The sequence below is a fragment of the Rhinolophus sinicus genome, chromosome 1 (genome assembly GCF_057876585.1).
Source record: "Rhinolophus sinicus isolate RSI-liver-muscle chromosome 1, RSI-T2T, whole genome shotgun sequence".
Lineage (NCBI taxonomy): Eukaryota > Metazoa > Chordata > Mammalia > Chiroptera > Rhinolophidae > Rhinolophus > Rhinolophus sinicus.
In genome coordinates, this window is record NC_142501.1 from 117,507,819 (window position 1) to 117,528,969 (window position 21,151).

A 21,151-nucleotide genomic window follows, 5' to 3' on the forward strand; every position below is an offset into this window, starting at 1 on the left:
TTTGAAACCATAGACTGGCCCGACATGTGAATTCCCATGATACTATCATTAAAAAGTCTCTAGGACAGTAGGATCAGGAATTTACTACTTGTCACTTTTACTTTGAAAGAGTTTCTACAACTTCTAAAGTGCTTAAATTAAACCGAAAATGTAGTTCAGTAGAGGGGAATCTCAGTCGTTACACAGTTAGATATGAACATGTAAATAATTGCTCCTTTCTTATCAAGGATATACCTGAATGGAAACTAGAAGAAGATGGCAGGAGAGGAAATGCACATCATCACAGAAAAAAATTCATAGACTGGGTATGTGCCTGTTCCAGAAGCTTCTTGAAATAGGTTTGACCTTTCCAGCTTTCCCTAGAATGTTTTCTGGTGTGTTTTTTTTTCCCCCCATTGGCTATTACTCAGCTAATTTTAGCATTGTCATCACCTACTCTTTCCAGATGCTCCTTTCATATTTTTAAAATACTTTTCTACCTCATACACTGTGGATTTTGGATTGCTTTTTCTTCTTGTTGCGGGGTTAGGAGGGGGGCAATGATGAGATCTGTTTTTAATTCAAATGTCAATTAATGCTTTGTGCATTTTTAAGCTAAGTTCTTTTCTTACAGCTTTATTAAGGTAAACTTAACATACAAAAACATTGCATGTTTTAATGTATACATTTTGGTGAGTTTGGACATATGCATACACCTGTGATACCATCACCACAATCAAGGAAATAAACATATTCATCACTTCTAAAATATTTCTAGTGTCCCTTGCTTTTCGTGGTTTGCTTTTTGTGATAAAAACACTTAACATGAGATCTACCCTCTTAACAAATTTTTAAGTGCATGATACCTTACAATGTATTTTAACAAAATTTGTTCCTTATTTGATAACAATATTTTGTAGTTTATAGTTATGAATGCTATAAAATAGTTCCCTAAAAGTTCATCTCTATAACCTCAAATGCCTATGTACCATTTTTCTGGCTCACATGTGTAAATATTTGTATGCATCTAGAAATATATATGAATACAAATATATATGAAAAATATATGAATACATGATATATAATGTAAACATACATATGTAATCTTGAGTATATTTAAGACATACTTTTTTAATGCTCAAACGTTTCTAAAAATCCTTTTGAAAATCAACTGATTTTTGTATTTTTAACATTGTAAATTATTCAAAAGAGAAGTATGACTGTTGTTGGCAATTATTTTGCTTCAAAACTGAAAAAATTAAGAGAAAATAGTAATTTTTCATAAAATTAATTGAGAAAATAATAACCAACCTCAAATGTTTAAGTGGTGACTATAATGAAATGTGAGGTTCTTTCTTTTGCAAAGCAATTTTTTCTCTTAGAATTATAGTTCATGAGAGCTGAAGGAATTTTTCTTCCTGGAATTTCAGAGCACTTAATAAACTTTACAATTATGTCCCAGAGTAAACTTAGGAATCCAGGGAATCATGCTGAGCCCTCGCTACTCTTTGTTGGCTTCCAAAATACAATGAGGGTGTGTGTAAACCATCCCCACCTGATTTATGAATGACCGTAAGAGCTATAGGCTCACCATTAATATGAATGAGCAGATTAGCACCCATATTGCTCCAAGTTATCAGGGGAGGGGGTTTGTGGTGTGGATGAACATGAGTGCGTTCTTTAAACTCTCTTCCGAAAATAATATTGCTGATGTTCCTGTTCTCTGAGATGGACCATATGCTCATGAACAAGCTAGCTTTGTGTTAATGAACTGTGAACTCCTGAGGAAGACAGGAAGTATGCTCCTTGGCTGGACTGGAGAAGGAAGAATCGTTAGAGACCAGGAGGACGTGAAAACCATGGATGTGTACTATAATTGAAAGAATTCTTGGCAACTTATTTAGCTATTCTGCAACTCAACATAAACTCCACTTCTTTAATTAAACTTATTGGGGTGGCATTGGTTAGTAAAATTATATAGATTTCAACTGTACAATTCTGTAATACATCATCTATATATTGCATGTGTGTTCACCACCCAGAGTCAGTTCACCTTCCGTCACCATATATTTGACCCCCTTTACCCTCTTCTACCACCCCCTCCTCTTCCCTTATCCTCTGGTAACCACTAAACTGTTGTCTGTGCATATGAGTTTTTGTTTGTTTGTCTTATTTGTTTGTTGTTTTCAGTTTTATATGCCACATATGAATGAAGTCATATGGTTCTCGACTTTTCTGTTGTACTTATTTCACTTAGCATAATAATCTCAAGATCCATCCATGTTGTCACAAATGGCAATATTTCACCTTTTCTTATGGCTTAATAATATTCCAGTATATAGGAGTATATGTACCACATCTTCTTTATCTAGTCATCTATTGAAGGAGACTTGGTTGTTTTCATGACTTGGCCACTGTGAATAATGCTGCAGTGAACATCAGAGCACATATATCTTTGCAGAAAAATATTTTCAGATTTTGGGGTAGATACCCAGAAGAGGGATTGCTGAGTCATATGGTAATTCTATTCTTAATTTTTTGAGGAACCTCCATACTGTTTTCCATAGTGGCTGCACCAATTTACATTCCCCCCAGCAGTGTAGGAGGGTTCCTTTTGCTCCACAGCCTCTTCAACACTTGTTATTATTTGTCTTGTTGATAATGGCCATTCTAACAGGTGTGAGGTGGTATTTCATTGTGGTTTTGATGTGCATTTCCCTAATAGCTAGTGAAGGTGAGCATATTTTTATGTATCTGTTGGCCATTGTATGTCTTCTTGGGAGAAGTGTCTGCTCCAGCCTTTGCCCATTTTTTAATTGGATTTTTTGTTTTTTGTTGATGAACTGTATGAGTTCTTGATGTATTTTGGATATTAGCCCCTTATTGGAGGTGTTGTTTGCCAATATCTTCTCCCATTCAGCTGGCTTCCTCTTTGTTTTGTTGATGGTTTCTTTTGCTGTGCAGAAGCTTTGTAGTTGGATATAGTCCCATTCATTTATTTTTGCTTTTACTTCCCTTGCCTTTGAGGTCAAATCCATAAAATCGTCTCTAAAACCTAGGTCCGTAAATTTAGTACCTATGCTTTCTTCTATGCAGTTTATTGTTTGAGGTCTTCTGTTTAGGTCTTTGATCCATTTTGGGTTAATTTTGGTACATATTGACAGCAGTCTATAAACTCCACTTTTAACTTTGTCAAGCTATTCCTTTAGTTAGGAAAATAAACAGTAAGAAATTGGCATTATAATGTGCTGTGTAACTCAAGATGCAAGCCTCCTATAATTTATATCTTTAGACAATGGTTCAAACTCACACTGCAACTCTTACCCCACCAGTCTAGATGCCACGTGCTGTATTTTAATCTGAGCTCTCCCATCACATAGGCAGTCAGTCAAAAAGGCAGAACAAGAAGCAGCGACAAGTGTTTTAAACGATTATCCTAGATGTTAGTGGGAAGAAGGATATATCACGACGGCAAGAGGCACGTGAAGGATGGGTGCGTCATTTTAGCTGCAATTGTTTACTATTATGGGTTAGCATCTGTAGCAAATCATGAGAACTGTGATGCACATCGGTATAAAAACTGATGAAACAAGTTCCGTATTGAATCTCAGCTCTACAATTAATTCTGAGAAGATTCGGGATTTAACTTATCTCTCTACGTGATTTTTATCTTTAGCATAATAATGATTTCTTACTGAACACAGGAAGGAGCACAGCCCCTTCAGTGGAACATGACACAAAATATGGCTCTTATTGCTGTAACCCGTGCCTGGAAAGCTCCCCACTTCCCTACTTCAACAGTCATTTGAGAAGAGATGCCCTTCTCATCTTCCTGTGGAAAAGCTCCTCTCTCTGTGCAGGCCATGTCGCTCCCTTCTCACCTGCTTTGTTATATTTTTCTTTGTAGCACTTTCATTACCTAACATTATATTAGGACTTTATTTACTCTTTCAATTTTTTTTTTTTTAAAGATTTTATTGGGAAAGGGGAACAGGACTTTATTGGGGAACAGTGTGTGTCCTTCCAGGACTTTTTCCAAGTCAAGTTGTTGTCCTTTCATTTTTAGTTGTGGAGGGCGCAGCTCAGCTCCAGGTCCAGTTGCCGTTGCCAGTTGCAGGGGGCGCAGCCCCACCATCCCCTGTGGGAGTCGAACCAGCAAACTTGTGGTTGAGAGGACGCCAACCAACTGAGCCATCTGGGAGCTCAGCGGCAGCTCAACTCAAGGTGCCGTGTTCAATCTTAGTTGCAGGGGCAGAGCCCACCATCCCTTGCGGGACTCGAGGAGTTGAACCGGCAACCTTGTGGTTGAGAGCCCACTGGCCTATGTGGGAATCCAACCGGCAGCCTTCGGAGTTAGGAGCACAGAGCTCCAACTGCCTAAGCCACCGGGCTGGCCCCTACTCTTTCAAAAATTTTTATGGAGATGTAATTGACATGTAACATTGTATTAGTCAAAAGTGTACAACCTAATTTGATATATATACATATTGTGAAATGATCACCACAATAAGTTTAATTAATATCCATCAGCACACATAGTTACAAGTTTTTCCTTTTTTTCTTGTGATGAGAGCTTTTAAGAATCTACTCTCTTAGTAACTTTCAAATATAAAATATAGTATTATTAACTATAGTCACCATGCTGCACATTGCATCCCCAGGATTTATAACTTGAAGTTTGTTCCTTTTCACCACCTTCACCCATTTGGTTCCTCACCACGACCACTATTGGCAACCACCAATCTGTTTTCTGTATCCAGGAGTTTGTATCTTGTTTTTTTTTGTTTTTTAGATTCTACATATAAGTGAGATCATACAGATATGTAAAGACATATTTGTCTTTCTCTGTCTGACTTATTTCACTTAGCGTAATGCCCTCAAGGCTCTTTCATGTTGTTGCAAATGGCAGGATTTCATTCTTTTTATGGCTGAATAATATTCCATTGTGTATATATACCTCATTTTCTTTATCCATTTATCTATCAATGGACACTTAAGTTGTTTCCAAGTCTTGGCTCTTGAAAATCATGCTGCGATGAACATGACGATGCAGATGTCTTTTCAAGACAGTGATTTCATTTCCTTCAGATACATATCCAGAAGTGGAATTGCTGAATCTCAACTTATTTATTTACATGTTTGTTGTCTGTCTCCCCCATTAAAATGTAAGTCTCTTGCAGACAGGGATTTGTTTCTCTTGTTCTGAGCGTTAGTCTCTAAACGTAGAATTAGTGCTCAGTGTGTTTAATAAACATGATGAATACATAACTAAGTCTCGTTATCTACAAGAAACCCCTGTTTTAAAACCATTTAAAGTAAAATCCTAATTTCAGCTGACATTTGTCATGATGTAAGGAAGTGGCTGATTTATGTTAGTATTTTTAAACAGGAAGTCAATTTTCTTTGTGCCAAAATCCTCACCCCAAACCATCAAAGTTAGTTGTTCCACTCTGAGTCCTTTAGATTTCTAAATCTCAGCCGTCTCTTTATTAACCCTCTATTATCACTGACCCATTCTTTTTTTTTAAACTGTAACACAATTTCATTTAAGTGCTTTATTATTTAAATTTTTAAAAAATTTTCAATTACAATTGACATTCAATATTATTTTATATTAGTTTCAGGTGTGCAGCATTGTAATTAGACATTTATATAAGTTATGAAATGATCCCCCAGTAAGTCTAGTACCCACCGAGCACCATACATAGTTCTTACAGTATTATTGACTATATTCCCTATGCTGTACTTTACATCCCAGTAACTATTTTGTAACTGCCCATTTGTACTTCTTAATCCCTTCACCTTTTTCACCCAGCTCTCCAACTCCCCTCCCATCTGGCAAACATCATAACTGATCCATTCTTAATTTTATTGATTTATTTCTTATACTTGTTCATTATTTTGCCTAAAGTAATCTTGAATTTTAAAAAGTTACTAAAATGGGGAAAATTTACTTGCAGTTTTGAGAATCCAATTCAGGATTGAGTTTTTAAAAATCAATATCTGGAAATCAGTCACTAGAGTGTTCTTTCTAATGCCATTTTCCTCACTGTGGTCTTGTGAATTGTCAACAAAAAGAATAAAAATCCATTGGTTGCTTCCTGATAAATTCCAGTGACCTACATGATACACAGAAAAATGGGAGAGTTCACAATAGGACTCAGTGCATCAATCACTAATAATGTCCCAAAGTCCTTGGGTATGCCACCAAGACGAAGTGATTAAACAGCAGTGCCCCAAAGATGGCACTCACAGGTTCACTCTAAAGGATGCTTCACTGAAAGATTCCTAGAACCGCCAGATGAGAGGCCTCTACGTGTACCGAGTCTTTTTGAAAAATGGGGATTAAACACCTAAAGGAGAAAGTCGTATCACGCAGATAACCTGAGTACATAGCTGCCAAAGAACGCAGCAGCCATTGAGAGCACAGGCTGACTAGAGAGCTCATATGCAATGTGTCCCCAGGTCCAAGCATGCTAATCTTAACCGAAAAATACAAAGCCTTTCACAGTGAGAGGCAACAAGCATTTATTTAAGATTAAAAAAAAAAAATAGTTATTCGGGCATCACTGATTCAGGCCAAAAAAAACAAATAGTGTTCTGATCAGGAGACAAAGGCAAAAGACATTTATGAGAAAGGGAAGGGGAGCAATTACATGAATAGAAGGAAGGCATTTCAATTGGTACAGAAAATCTAACACAGTGACGCTAATTCTAAATAATGTTTGTAATTTTCAGTCAGGTAGCCATATGTCATAATATCTGCTTTCTTGTTATTTTTGCAAACAGTTTTTTTTGGGACACAGTGTTGCTTTAGGCCCAACCCTAAGGTTATTTGGCCTTGTTTTAACATTCCAAAGGTTTGAGGCAGAAGAGGGGCAAGGCAGTTCCTCAGGGATGGCAGCTCTAGCTCCATTTTAAAGTGACTCTTTCTATTACTATTATTTTCTTACAATAACTAACAGCATCCTTGCGATTGATGAGTCAAGTGGGTGGTCAGCATTCTTCAGATCATAGCGCGAATTTTGAATCCCAACAGCGAGTTTAAGACCTCCAACAAGGACCCAATCAATTCTACTGCAAAATATCTCACAACCAGAAATTCTCTAACACAAGGACGAAGATAGCAGAATTCTGTGTCTCGGTCTTCATGCCACAGCAAGACATCCTGGAAAATGGTCAGTAATCTTTACCCCCATTTCATTTTCCTTACCAATGGGCTGCTGACATTACCTGTACGGTCTTGAGCTAAATTTCAGTCTCAACAAATCAAAATAACTTACTGTTCCGACAAGGAGAGTACTCTGCATACGCGCTGAAATTCTGAATTGCTACGTAGCAAGTGCCGACTGGGTCCTTTTCTGGTGCGGATTTAAGAGTTCTCCAGTGATATAACGGTGCACAAGCCTGGGAAACATCAAAGGCAATAAATATTTTTTTTTGACGTAGGTTCCTCATACTATGATTTAATTTGACTTGTTGATTAATGTACCTAAATTTGTGACAAACAATATTAAATGATTAGGTGAATTAATTGGCCTCCAGCATGCTAATGAGTACCTTGGTAGTCAGAGTTAATTAAACTTCCAAAGCCAATTTGTTAACATTAATGCACCGTAGAATTGGAACCAATTAAATGTATACAAAGGAATGCGTTTTCCCCCAGAGGATTTAACATTAAATAAAAGTAACTTGGCAAAAGTAAATATTTCCTCAACGCAAAAAAATCACAGTTTTGTTTTTTCTAATTGGACCTACATAAAAGCAAATGGTCATTTAAACAGTGAATGAATCAGTGTGACGTCTTAAAATAAGAACTAGTTCCTTTTTTGTCTAATTGTTGCTTTAAAAAAACACACAAAAGAACATTTACTTTCTAATCAAAGGATGCAGACAAGTTTAAAAACCTGTTTTGTGGATTCCCCTAGTTGATCACTGAAGGTATATCTTATGACTTTTTAAACAATCACTTTCTTTGGACACATGACACCCTTATCATCGTGTTCTTGGCTTTATTTTTCACTTAATGGTTTTTATTTGCATAAAAACAAAAATAATTTACAGTAATTAGAACATCATTCTTGAATGAAATATTCTGGTCGCTTCTTCAAAAGCTTAGACTCTTAACAAGAGGATGATATTTGAAAGGATACCAAATATAAAAAAAGATATAAGAAATCCTCTTTAAGTAAATTAAATCACATTAATTTTGCTAGGAATGAGAGACAATAAAAATAAATGCGGAGAAAACAAAGGCACCTTTTGACTTGTTTTGCTAGATCGAATCCTCCATTAAGTGCTTTATCTGATTATTCCAGCGGTCATTTCCAATGACACAGAATTACAAATTCCTGGCATATGGAACCACTAGCTTATCTCCTAATTTAATGACATCACACTTAAAAGAATGCCAGAAAAGTGAAGGCAGTTCCCAATTTTCAAGTCCTTTCATGATTCCAGAGGTATCTTTTGTAATCAGTCCAAAGTATAATTACTTTTAGTAAAGATAACTTACATTCTCAATTTAAAAAACGTGCTTCTACAGCTTAAGCTGTTTTGGTTTTGCAACTCTATATATTGGGAGGTCTCTGCCAATATTTAAAAATTCTAATTCATTTCAGTTCCCTTGTCTTAAGGTACTCTTAGTGAACTGACAAGTTATGTGGTTAATACATTTAACATAAGGAGCAGATGGGGAAAAGTAGGAGGGGTTTGGGCAGTGAAAGCATTCACCTGTGTGGCTGGCTATGACAGCTGGCCTCACCTTCCCTGTCACCATAAGACATTTAAATGCCATGAAAATTCTTTCCAGTGCTTGCCTGCTGTCAGCTCTAAATATTATCCTTTTTATATCTGCTCAGTTTTACAGTGATGTGAAATCACGATGTGATGTATTTAGTCTTTGACCCAAACTTAACATGTACACACCTGACACCTAGATCTTCAAAATGATACTTCTGTTTGCAGCATTTTGCAGTTGTAATAATTGTCATGTAAGATAGAATTTAATTCTTGATTCTGTTAAGTTTCAGTGGTCATTTCAGTGGTACTTGAAATGTACTCTATATTATCCTATTTCCTTCGCATTTCCTTGAAAATGCAAGCATGCCCACAGATTAACCATTATGAACTTGGGGCATTGTTTTATTTTCAATGATTTTAAAGTCTTCTATAAATATTGAATAAACACACAACAATTATGTTACAGAAACATTTTTAAGACTTAAAAAGAAATTAGTACAGCACCTGAAACATTTTTGAATCCTAAATAGTCATTACACGACTATTTCAATAGTAATTCATGTAAGTCATACATCACTAAAGGATAAAAAAAGTTTTTACCAATTCTGGATTGTGAAAACAGTATTAATGCAAATACAGTTCTACAGAGAGCATATTGTAAATGCTGGGTTTGTAACTGGGGAGGACTAACTGTATTTTATACATTACCTGTTTTATGTAAAAATCTTTTGGGATGGTTAACCACACACCAAATAAAGTAAGGCATTTTCTTTAGAAACTTATTAAATCATAATTCAAGCACCTTTAAAGAAATCCTAAAAGCCAAATTGTTGCTTTGTTGTTATAAGGAAATTAAAGCCTACAGTTTAAAAAATTCCCCCAACAAAAAAATGTCTATATTAGCTTAATGCCTTCATTTATTTCTCAATAACTTAGACATGTATCATCACTCAAAATAATAAGAGAATAGAATCACAAAGTTATATCATTTTAAAGCTGAAATATATCTATTTGGGAGTGAGAGTTTTTAAAGTTAAAAAGTATTAATGTACTCAGAGAACCAGATAGTTAATACTTATATTTTTAAATAAAGGTTTTCTTTAGTTCTAAAAAAGAGGAATGACATCACAGTCAATTCACTTTTAACGAATCCTAACCATAGTAGTCCTATTTCTCCGGTCAATTTTTAATCAGTCCTCTAAATCCATCTTAAGCAATAAACTATTTGCCTCTTTAAGATATAGCTTTTATTTTTCTATCTTCCTTAGTTATTTTGAAATATTTGAAAATATCTCATTGATCTGGAAAACAAGCTTTATTTCCTATAGCTTTAAACACAGTCTTTAATTTTAAGCACTCAATTTCTGTTTTAGAATGCTGATAAGCTTACTTTGAAAGTCTGACATAGTCTTAGATGAAAGGATTTTTGTAAATATGAGCTCTAAAGCATTTCAGTGTACATTTTATTCCACGGCAATCCATGAGCACACAATTCATACTCACCACCACTTTTCCTCTGTGAGCTCTCACGGTCGCTCCAAACCATTGATTTGATTTAAACTCTATGGGTTCCTTGGTTCCATTAACTCTGATCTTTCTGTTGTCTGAGAAGGAGGACATGAATTGTTAATAATAACTTGTAAAACGTGGTAGCCAATTAAAATATGTGATAATGAACTCATCCATTAAAAATACTTGAAAAACAATTTTCATAGAGAGGGGGATTTTCTTTGAGTAAGTAAGTCTAAGCTAGACTTTTCATTTAGAACAATACCAATCGAATTAAAAGATGTATTTGAACATTTCACCACTTAAAGGAAACATTTTGTTTTACGACTTACATTTTCAGAGCTAATGGTACAGTAAATCTGACGTGGACTCTGAGAGTCTCAATTCTATACTTTTGTCATTGATTTGTGTCTGATAAAAGACCAAACGTATATAACTTCTCTAAAGAATTCTGAGTCTTTTCCAACAGTGAAACGCATAGACCATAGGCATCTCTCTGGTTGGGAGGCACAGGCTTTCTCAACGTGGGTTAGCAGGAATCAGCATGGAGGACTCCCAAGGCCTCGGTTTTTAACTGAGTAACATGTGTCCACACAGCCACAGAAAATAACACCTCAACACAGTTTTACATACACTTGGCAGATGTCAGCATGAGGGGGGCCGTCTGGGTAGAAACTCAATCCAATTATAGCACACTGCAGGTCTTAATAAAAAGCAGATATCTTTTCTTTCACTCTTGATTCCCGGTCAAAGTATTTCCCACATGGCTCTAACCACATGGTTCTAACTGGAGCTTCCTCAGTAATAACTAATGAATTTCGAGAGACATTTGTACTAGGGTATCTTATTTGTTTGTGTTTCCTTTGGTATGCATTTAATTTTTCCTCTTTGACACTATAATAAACGCATTACAACATGAACTTTTAACTCCTATTAAATGAGGCCAAAATATACATGTAATTAACCTTCAATTGAGTTTACATATGATTACAGACTATTTAAAAAGGAATAAATTATATATACTCAATCTTAACCTAAAATTTACATTTTGACATATTAGTAGAAAATCATGAATTTCCTTCTTACAAATGGTATGCCTTTGATGTTTCTGGGCTTTAAAAAAAAAAATGTTCTGGAAATCCTTACCTCAATTGCACACAACTGGCAAAGAATTAGAGCATCTTACAAGATTACAATATAAAATTGAAACTATAAACATTTCTATTTGCTTCTAGACACCTTGGAAGATTATAGAACTCAAAGGATCTTGTCACCATTAACTGGGTGATCTTGGGCAATTGATTTAATCTTTCGGAGTTTTGATTTCTTCTGTAAAATGAGGCTGAGAACACCTTCCCCCTTTCCTTCTTCACAAGTGATCAGAATCATAAAGATCACATAAAATAAAGGAATTTTTAAATATTTTAATTTTATTTATTTATTTATTTTTAATTAAAGTTTATTGGGATGACAATGGTTAGTAAAGTTACATAGGTTTTCAAGTGTACAATTCTGTAATACATCATTTATATATAAAAAATACATAAAGGAATGTGAAAGTGCTTTATAAGCTGAGAAGTTGTATGTATAATTAGAAACTTATAAACTCACTCCAAGTCCAGAATTGGAGAGGACCTCACAGACACACATGTATAATGTGTTATTATTAGTGATTTGTGGTACTCAGCAATTAAATTAGTGACACCTCACAGAATGCCAATGTGGCTTTCATTAAAGCCCAGGGAGAAAGTGCTACAGTGGCTCTGAGATTTGGAAACCAGTAAAAGCCATGCAAAGAAGACCAGCACCTCAAAAATACAAATACTTACAGGAGATCCCAAAAGGATTTAAGAAAAGCAGGCTGCTGCGAGGAAGAAAATGGATTATGGGGAAAGAGAAGCCACTTCCAAACTCTGCCTTGTTTTGCTAGAGAAAATGATATGACTCTTCTTTTGTGATTCCTGAGGTGTCTTTTCTGCTATTATAAGGTTAAACTATATAATAACTTGGTTTAAAGTGTAACTCATGGGTTATTTTTCAGCCACAAATTTCTTCTGGACCAAGAATACAAAGGAATGGACATGAACAGGCATTGTAGGAAAAAAAGAAATCACATAGCCTGTAATTTCATGGAGAGATCCTAAGTCTCAAATTAAAACAATAATGATTTAACACTTGTCATCTACCAGTTTGGCAAAGAAGGATAATCACATTGTTTTCAAGATAAAAACTTGATGCAGCATTTTGGAAGGGCCATTTGGCAACATATATCAAAATTTTAAATGTAAATTTACTTATTTATTTTTTTGACCAAGGAATTCTGCTTCTAGGATTTTGTTCAAAGGAAATAATTATGGAAATGCTTTAAGATCCAATATGAAGATATTTGCTGTACTGTTTGTGATAGCAAACCCTGGAACAACTTAAATCTTCATAAGGACGGGATTCAAAAATAAATTTCTGTCATCTATAAAACAGACTACTATTCAACTGTTAGAACATATACAATAGGTTTGTATGCACAGATACAGAATAATATCTACAAAATATATTCTTCTTTTTAGCTTTTCCGAGGCTTTAACAAACTACAAAAAGTACAAAAAATACAAGGACTTAAGATAATAAACACTTGTGTTCCCAACAGGCAGAATCAACCATTTTTAAGTTTTTTAACCTTTACCCCTTGACCTCCATCTCCAGTTCCATTCTCCTCTCCTCCTCCTCCAGAAGTATGAACTTGACGTGTATACTTCTGGTCATTTAAAAAACAATGTCCACAAATAATACAGAACAGGGTCTGCAAATGTTCCCGTAAAGGACTGGGAATCAATGTTTTAGGCTTCGCAGTCTCTGTGGTCTTTGTCACAACTGCTCATTGCTGCCCTTGTAGCTGAAATAGCCTGTGGACAATACGTAAGAGCATAGGCGTGGCTGTTTTCCAATAAAACTTTATTTACAGACACAGAAGTTTGAGTTTCATGTAATTTTCATGTGTCATTAAATATTATTCATTAAAAAGTGTTTTCCAAACATTTAAAAATGTAAAAACTACTCTTAGCTTATAGGCCATAAAACAAAACAAAACAAAACAAAACAACAACAAAAAAATAGGTGGTGGGTCAGATTTAGTTGTAGTTTGCCAGCAATTGATTATTATTCAGTATCCTTTGGTGTGTTCCTTTAACTAGAAAAGATGGTATTGTGCTATCTGTATGTGGCAGTCTTGGCTTGACACTGAATTTTACGTTTGTTGAGATATATCCATGTTTATATAGATAGATAGAGGATAGATAGATAGATAGATAGATAGGTAAATATAGATAGCTCATTCTTTTTTACCCCTGTATAGTATTGTATCTCACTGAATAGGCATCTACATTGTATTTATCCATTACATTGACATATTAACATTTAGGTTTTTCAGTTTTTCCACTCCAATAAACAGGCGCCCTGAGAATCCTTATGTTCATTTCTATCTGCATAAATACAGAAGTTTCTTTCAGGCACTAGACTAGAAATGACAGTGTTGGGTCATGGAGAATTATCCTATCCATTTTATCATCTATGCCAACTGATCTGCAAAGTAGCTACAATTTCCATGCATACTAGCAGCTCATGAGAGAGGGACCACCAACTCTCGTTACTGTAGGCCTCTTAAGTTTTTGCCAACCGAGATGACTATGAAATGGTACCTCATTTTGTTCCGTTTTCATCTGCCTGTCCCTGAGTATTAGTGAGGTGGATCATCTTTTTATGCTCATGGACTGTATGAGTGTTTCCTCTGTGAATTGCTAGTTCAGATCCTTTGCTCGTTTTCTTGTTTGGTTATTAGTTTTATCAATTAGTAAGAATGCAATATGTATTCCGAGTATTGATTCTTTTTCCTCATGTATATGTTGCAAATATCTTCTCCCGATTTTTGCTAGTCGTTTAACTTTGTTTATGGGCATTGTTGTCCATCTGGAATTTGGTTTTGTATATGATGTGGTATAGATGTTTTACTTATTTTCAGCATGAAAGGCCAGCTGTCCCAACACTATTATCGAACAATCCATCTTTTTTTCTCGGAGAGTGGTTATTCCACCTCTGCAGTAATAACTCCTGACACAGCCAAAGGGGGGCAATATAATGTGGCCCCGCCTATCTCTCGCACCTTATCTCCTCCCACTTTTTCACTCTCGTTAAGCTGCAGACATACTACCTCTCTTGAACATGCCTAGCTTTTCTTTCTCCTTATTGCGTTTATTATTCCTGCTGCCTAAAATACTCTTCCCACAGTTTTCTGGCGTGCCTGCCTCCTCATTACTCAGGTTTTAGCTCAAATGCCACTTCCGCCAAGACACCTTCCCTGAGCAGCCAGTTCTCTACCCGTTGTCATTCATCTCCTATTGCCCTTTATACTTTTCTTCATAGCACTTTCCCATCTGAGATGATCTTATTTCTTAGTCTGAATGCTTATTGACTGTCTCTCCCCTTGAGAAATCCATAAATCTCACGGACAGAAATGCTATCTGCTTCACCTCTGCATTTCCTATTTCTAGAACAGTGTTTGGTACACAAGAGGCCCTCATAAGTGTTTGTTGAATGACCAAGCTCTTATCTATTCATTCAGAAGTTTGTCTAGGACATTGCTCAGTGTAAAGGACACTTTTCTTTAAAAATCAAACGTTCTGTGTATGGATATGTGTAAGTATATAGACACCAAACTGTTAATGTTGTTTATCTTGAAGACAGGCAGTGTCCATGTTTCAATGGCTTTTTATATTTTAGCCTCAGAGATTTCTGTATTGTTTGAGTTTTGATGCAACAGAGAACATTATTGCATCTATGATTAAAGAAAGAAAGAAAGAAAGAAAGAAAGAAAGAAAGAAAGAAAGAAAGAAAGAAAGAAAGAAAGAAAGAAAGAAAACCTAAAGATAAAATAAAAAGAATTGTAGGCCAATGCGAGAAATTGAGATGGGTGGTAGCAATAAATTGGATTTGGCTTGTCTGACATTTCTGGGCTTGAAGGCACCTCTCTGAAATTGGCAGCACTGGTCTCTGGGCAACCGAATCCCAACGTGTGGCGAGCCTACTCACTGTCGGTTCCTTTTTCATGGAAACATTCATTTCAGAGCAGAGTGAGGGGATGTAGAATATGGTGCACATATGGTCTACAAGCACCTTTTTCTAATCTTTTAGTTTAGTAAAATGGGAGGAATTACAAGAAGTGAAGATAGATCACCATGGGAGAGAGAAGAGAAAAGCTGAAACTGACACAGGTGTGACTAAACGTTTTGGCAGATGGACGATTTTTGAAAACTATTTATAAAGTCCTCGACCTCATACTGGAAAACAACAAGTTTCTCTAGAACCTCAAGTCATCACTTTAAGTGCATCGCCTTAGGAATTTTCTCAAAGCCATTGCAGGAGCTGTCCAGACATTTCTAACCAGGAAAAAGGGAAAAGAAATCTTTAAACGTTTGTTTATAATCTTTCCCATAGTCAATGTATGCTGTAAAAGTTTCATTGAAATTGAAACTCTGTATCTGAGAACAGGAAATACTCATATGGAAAATTCAAAATAAAATAGCTGTGGCCGGAGAACTCCTTGTCTAAAAGAAACAAATCCGAGAAAAGAACCTGGATTGATTTTTTGTGTCCCAGAAAATTAAATTTCCAAATGTATGAGTTCAACTACCCTAAAACGATTACTAAAAACTGTTAAATAATACATCTGTACCCTTGATACTCTCGATTATCTTATGGTGAATTTTCAAGTATTTAAGAAAATACCACACTAGTTCAGTTTTCCATGTAATGCTCAAGAAATGAGTTTTTTTCAGTTTTATTGAGATATAACTGACATACAGCGCTATATAAGTTTAAGGTATACAGCATAATGATTTGACTTACATGTATATCATGAAATGATTACCACAATAAGTTTAGTTAACATCCATTATCTCATATTGATATAAAAAAAGAACAAATTTTCTGATGATGAAAACTCTTAGGATCTACTCTCTTAACAACTTTCATATACACCAAAGAGCCGTGTTAATTGCAGTCATCATGCTGTACGATACATCCCCAGGACTTATTTATCTTATGACTGGAACTTTGTGCCTTTTGATCACCTTCATTCAATTCTCCCACTCCCCACATCCCATTTCTGGTACTTACAAAGCTCAATTCTTTTTCTCTGAATTTGGGGTTGTTTTTTGTTGTGGTGGTTTGTAAATTCCACATACTATTGAGATCATACAGTATTTGTCTTTCTCTGTCTGATTTATTTCACTTAGCATAATGTTCTTAAGGTTCATCTATGTCGTTGCACATGCAGAGGTTCCTCTTTTTTAATGGCTGAATAATATTCCTGTGTGTTTGTGTGTGTGTGTGTGTGTGTCTGTGTATGTGTGTGTGTTTAACATCTTCTTTATCCATGAATCCATCAATGGACAAAAGTGTGTTATTCTGATAAGTGAATATTCCACGTAACTGAGATTTATTATTTATACAATATATGAGGTCTGACAGGTAAGTTTGTGAACTTGTTGCAACGATGTTGCTAACATTTTTTGATATCAGAGGGATTATTCATTATGAATTTGTACTAACTGGACAAACAGTTAACCAAGTTTACTATTTGGAAGTGCTGAAATGGTTATGTGAAAAAATTAGACGACCTGAACTTTTTGCCAACAATTCATGGCTCTTGCATCATGACAACGCACCAGCTCACACGGCACTGTCTGTGAGGGAGTTTTAGCCAGTAAACAAATAACTGTATTGGATCACCCTCCCTACTCACCTGATCTGGCCCCCAATGACTTCTTTCTTTCCCCAAAGATAAAGGAAGTATTGAAAGGAAGACATTTTGATGACATTCAGGACGTCAAGGGTAAAACGACAACAGCTCTGATGGCCATCCCAGAAAAAGAGTTCCAAAATTGCCTTGAAGGGTGGACTAGGCCCTGGCATCGGTGCATAGCTTCCCAAGGGGAGTACTTCAAAGGTGACCGTAGTGATATTCAGCAATGAGGTATGTAGCACTTTTTCTAGGATGAGTTCTCGAACTTAATTGTTGGACCTCATATGTATACTACATACAAATATGTGTGTATGGACACACACACACACACACACACACACACACACACACACACACAGGTTTTCCTGTCTTACCTAGTAGATCAAATCTAAATACCCTGTCCTCCACAATGTAGGTCCCGACCCCATACCTGATTTCCCGATATGGTGTTTCCTTCCATTCAGGTAACTTCCTCTATGTCTCCTACTAAGTCTCACTCCGAAACTTCATATGTGATATTACTCTTGCAAAATTCCATTCCTTTGGAATTCTAAAGTTCCATTAGTAGTTTGCCAACTAATCCAAATCACTTCCTTAAACACCCGTTTTAAAATGTAGGGCCAAAGACTCTTTTTGAATTGAAATTTTTTCAGATTATCATTTTTAAAAATTTAAACAATATTAAATAACAAAACTGATATAGAAAATTATATGAGGTAGTAGGAATCCTACTCCCTGGACACAGAAGCTGTTACGTTTGGTAAACCCATCCAGCATTCAGTGTTCAAGAGACTTCTAGCTCATCCCTCTAGTTTAAGACATTTCTTTTCTGGAAATCATGAAACTTTTATTTTAAATAATTGTTTCATATCATTATCTAAATGTTTTGTTTCATACATAACCAAATAACTACCGGGTTTCCCCAAAAACAAGACCTAGCCAGACCATCAGCTCTAATGCGTCTTTTGAAGCAAAAATTAATATAGACCCAGTCTTATTTTAATATAAGACTGGGTATAATATAATATAATATAATATAATATAATATAATATAATACCAGGTCTTATTTTTATTTTTGCTCCAAAAGACGCATTAGAGCTGATGGTCCGGCTAGGTCTTATTTTTGGGGAAACATGGTAATAAAGCTGAGTTGAATGTATGCTTTTAGAGTTCTAATAATAATGTTTATAAATATGGGTTTGAGATAGCGTACTCAATAATGTATTACAAACTTCCTATTACATAGTTTTTTTTATCTAAATGAGAATATAAAATTTTTGCCCCAATTATTTTCATGTCTATCTTATCTTCCCAAGACTAGAGATCATGTTCCCAAATTTCTGTTTTTAATAAGCAATAGTGCCTAGCCAATGTTCTTCAGGCCGTTGCTTAGTAATAAATATGAATGAGTTTTCTACATCATATACGATCCTTTGAAATGTTTTTCACATGTAAGTTGACTCAGGTTGTATGTAAGGTTTGTTCTGGAAATACATATGGACTTTTGTTGGTTCAATGCAAGTGATTTTTGGGTGGGTGTTCTGCTAATTTATATGATGCAGCTAGAGGAGCAAATGTTAAATGAAAGAATTACCTCTCCAAAGGGCAAAAATAAGCCATCTGCAGCAGATCAGATTCAAAACAAAAACTCCTCTGTATGACACGAAAATCTGAAAGGCAGAGCTGGTTACAGTTTGGTTGTATAGATTGAGACGTCAACTTAGACCTCATCTGCTATGACACACTCCACCTCATCTACACTGGCTAAAATGGTTTTCTCTCTCATCTCACCCACCCCCAAGACAGACACACTGAGAGACCCACATACATGAGCACACATGCACACACACACATCACCCTTCAGCTGTCTGACCCTTTAATGATGCTCCCTCCGAAAAGCTTTCCCTGATACACAGAAAGATCCCCGCCCCATTTTCAGTCAGGGACAGGAGCCCTACTTTTGAACACCTAAAACGCTCTTCATTGTCTGCTGTTATAGCACTTACACCCTGATTACACTGCCAGCCACTAATCTTCTCATCCATTGGATGTCAGAGAGTATTGCAAGGTCAGAGAATATGTCTGTGAACAAACATCCATCTTGGTCACTATTTATAGCTAGTATAATGAGAGACTTTTTTTAAAAACAAAACTTTTATTTATTTGTGTTTTTCCAGGACCCTTCAGCTCCAAGTCAAGTAGTTGTTTTCAATCTAGTTGTGGCGGGCGCAGCTCACACTGGCCCATGTGGGGATTGAACTGGCAGCCTTGTTGTTAAGAGCACCGCGCTCTAACCAACTCAGCTAACCAGCTGCCCCAATATAATGGCAGCCTTAACAACCAAGCCAGTTTCCTGGAACACATCCTTGACAATCACCCGTTCTGCACTCCCAAATTCTATTCAGTCATAAATTCTTGTTGATTCTTCTTTCTAAATCTCTCTTAAGTCCATCTACTTCTATCTCTAGTGCCACTTCCATGGTCATGACCACCATTTCTTCAGCCTCAGTTTCTGCAGTGACCGCCTAGCTGGTTTCCCTTCCTCCAGGCTTGTCACTTTCAAAGGCATTCTCTGTCCTGAAGCCAGAGTTCTTTCTAAAATGCAAAAATCCCTAAAACTAGGCTTATATCACCTTGGCCTTGCCAGTATCATCTCTTGTCATTCCCAACCTAGTGATTTTCTTTCAGCTCCTTGAATTTTTCATACATTCTCTCATCTCTAGGTTTTCTCGCACTTGGAATAATGACCTGGGGATCAAATGTCTTGGTTATATATACAGCTGGGGAAATGAGAAATCTCAATATGGCTTATATGTCACCTTCCGATTGGCAGGAGCACAGCATGCTTCTGTTCAGTGCCCAATAATTTATTTGCTTCAAGAAGTAATGAAAACCTCTCAGCATGGGAATCTCAGGAAGCAGACTAAATGACATAAATCTCTTCAATATGACCTCAAAGCAATGCTTTTAAATACAGGATATGATTGGGTTTCAGGATGAAGGTTGTATAAACCTGCCTCCCAATAGCACTTGAAATGTATTTACACTACTCCTGTTGTATGCTTGCATTTTCCTCAGGATCTCATCCCTGTTGCCAGAGGATGTTATAGTAAAAAGGATCCCAACCAGCATCTAACAGAATGGTTCATTCTGTGAAAAAAAAAAACCAAAAAACAAACAAACAAAAAACAACCGCCAGTCCCAATGTTACACAAAATGGGCACTTCAGAATTCGAACCTTCTGTGTCTGCATTGCATCTTTATGAAAGATTAACACCCAAGATGGAATTGGAATTGTCCCCTGGGAGGGCTTAAATTCCACCCCAATCAGGCAGGACCACATTGTAGGGTGAGCAGAGGCAAAAATGTATTCTTTTCACAAATAAATTCATATTTATAATTCACACGGTCCCAGTGCACTGCCTGGTAATACTATTACTTCACTACTCAATTCATTCTGCCGTTCTGCTGTTACAATTCACATTTTCTCCTTCTCCCAACCTTCTCTATCTACCTCCTCACTCCCAGCTGATAATCTTGCTTCTTATTTCAAGAAATGAAGGAAAAATCAGTTTCTTCCTCCTGTCACCAAACCCACCAACCTCCTCTGAGGTGTCCCCTCACTCCACCCTCTTTTGTCAGTAAGGATGAAAGGCCTTTGTGCCCCTCTAAGGTCAGCACTCCATCTGCATAAGAATCCCACCCATCCTTTTTCATCTTCTCAGGAATTTGTTCCTGCATACACCCCCTCTCTTTCAATCATCATTGTTTACCTCTTAACAGAATAATTCCTATTAGACTATAAACATGCTATAATATCTTCTTGATTGTTACATTTCTGTTGTCCTATTTATAGCAAAACTCATTGAGGGGAAAAATGGCTATATAGACTTGTCTTCTGTTGGTCTTCTCCCATTCCCTTGACACACTCCATGGTGCAACTGCTTCTTTCAGTCATCCAGAACTTTCCATTGCCAAATCAAATGTTCAAATTTCAGTCCTTATTTCACTCTACCTCCCAAGATGTTCTTCATTGGCTTCATGACTTCTTTTACCTAACTGGCCACTTCTTCTTGGTGTCTGTCTTTCATACATCCTCAATTGTCCAGAATTTCTCTAAATGTCAG

The 21,151-nt window shown here is 36.2% G+C and overlaps 1 protein-coding gene across 2 annotated transcripts in view; it reads right to left on the minus strand.

The window, feature by feature from the left end:
• The window catches only part of ITGA8 (integrin subunit alpha 8), a 165,973-nt gene that overhangs the window by 131,722 nt on the left and 13,100 nt on the right, over positions 1 to 21,151 (minus strand). Inside the window, exons 3-5 of one of the 2 annotated variants that reach the window (XM_074324799.2) lie at positions 10,225 to 10,325; positions 7,263 to 7,386; positions 5,934 to 6,098 (exon numbers count right to left, since the gene is read on the minus strand). In XM_074324799.2, the coding sequence (XP_074180900.2) occupies positions 5,934 to 6,098; positions 7,263 to 7,386; positions 10,225 to 10,325 (390 nt within the window). The remainder of the gene's footprint in view (positions 1 to 5,933; positions 6,099 to 7,262; positions 7,387 to 10,224; positions 10,326 to 21,151) is intronic. The other variant, XM_074324800.2, reaches the window with a different exon arrangement.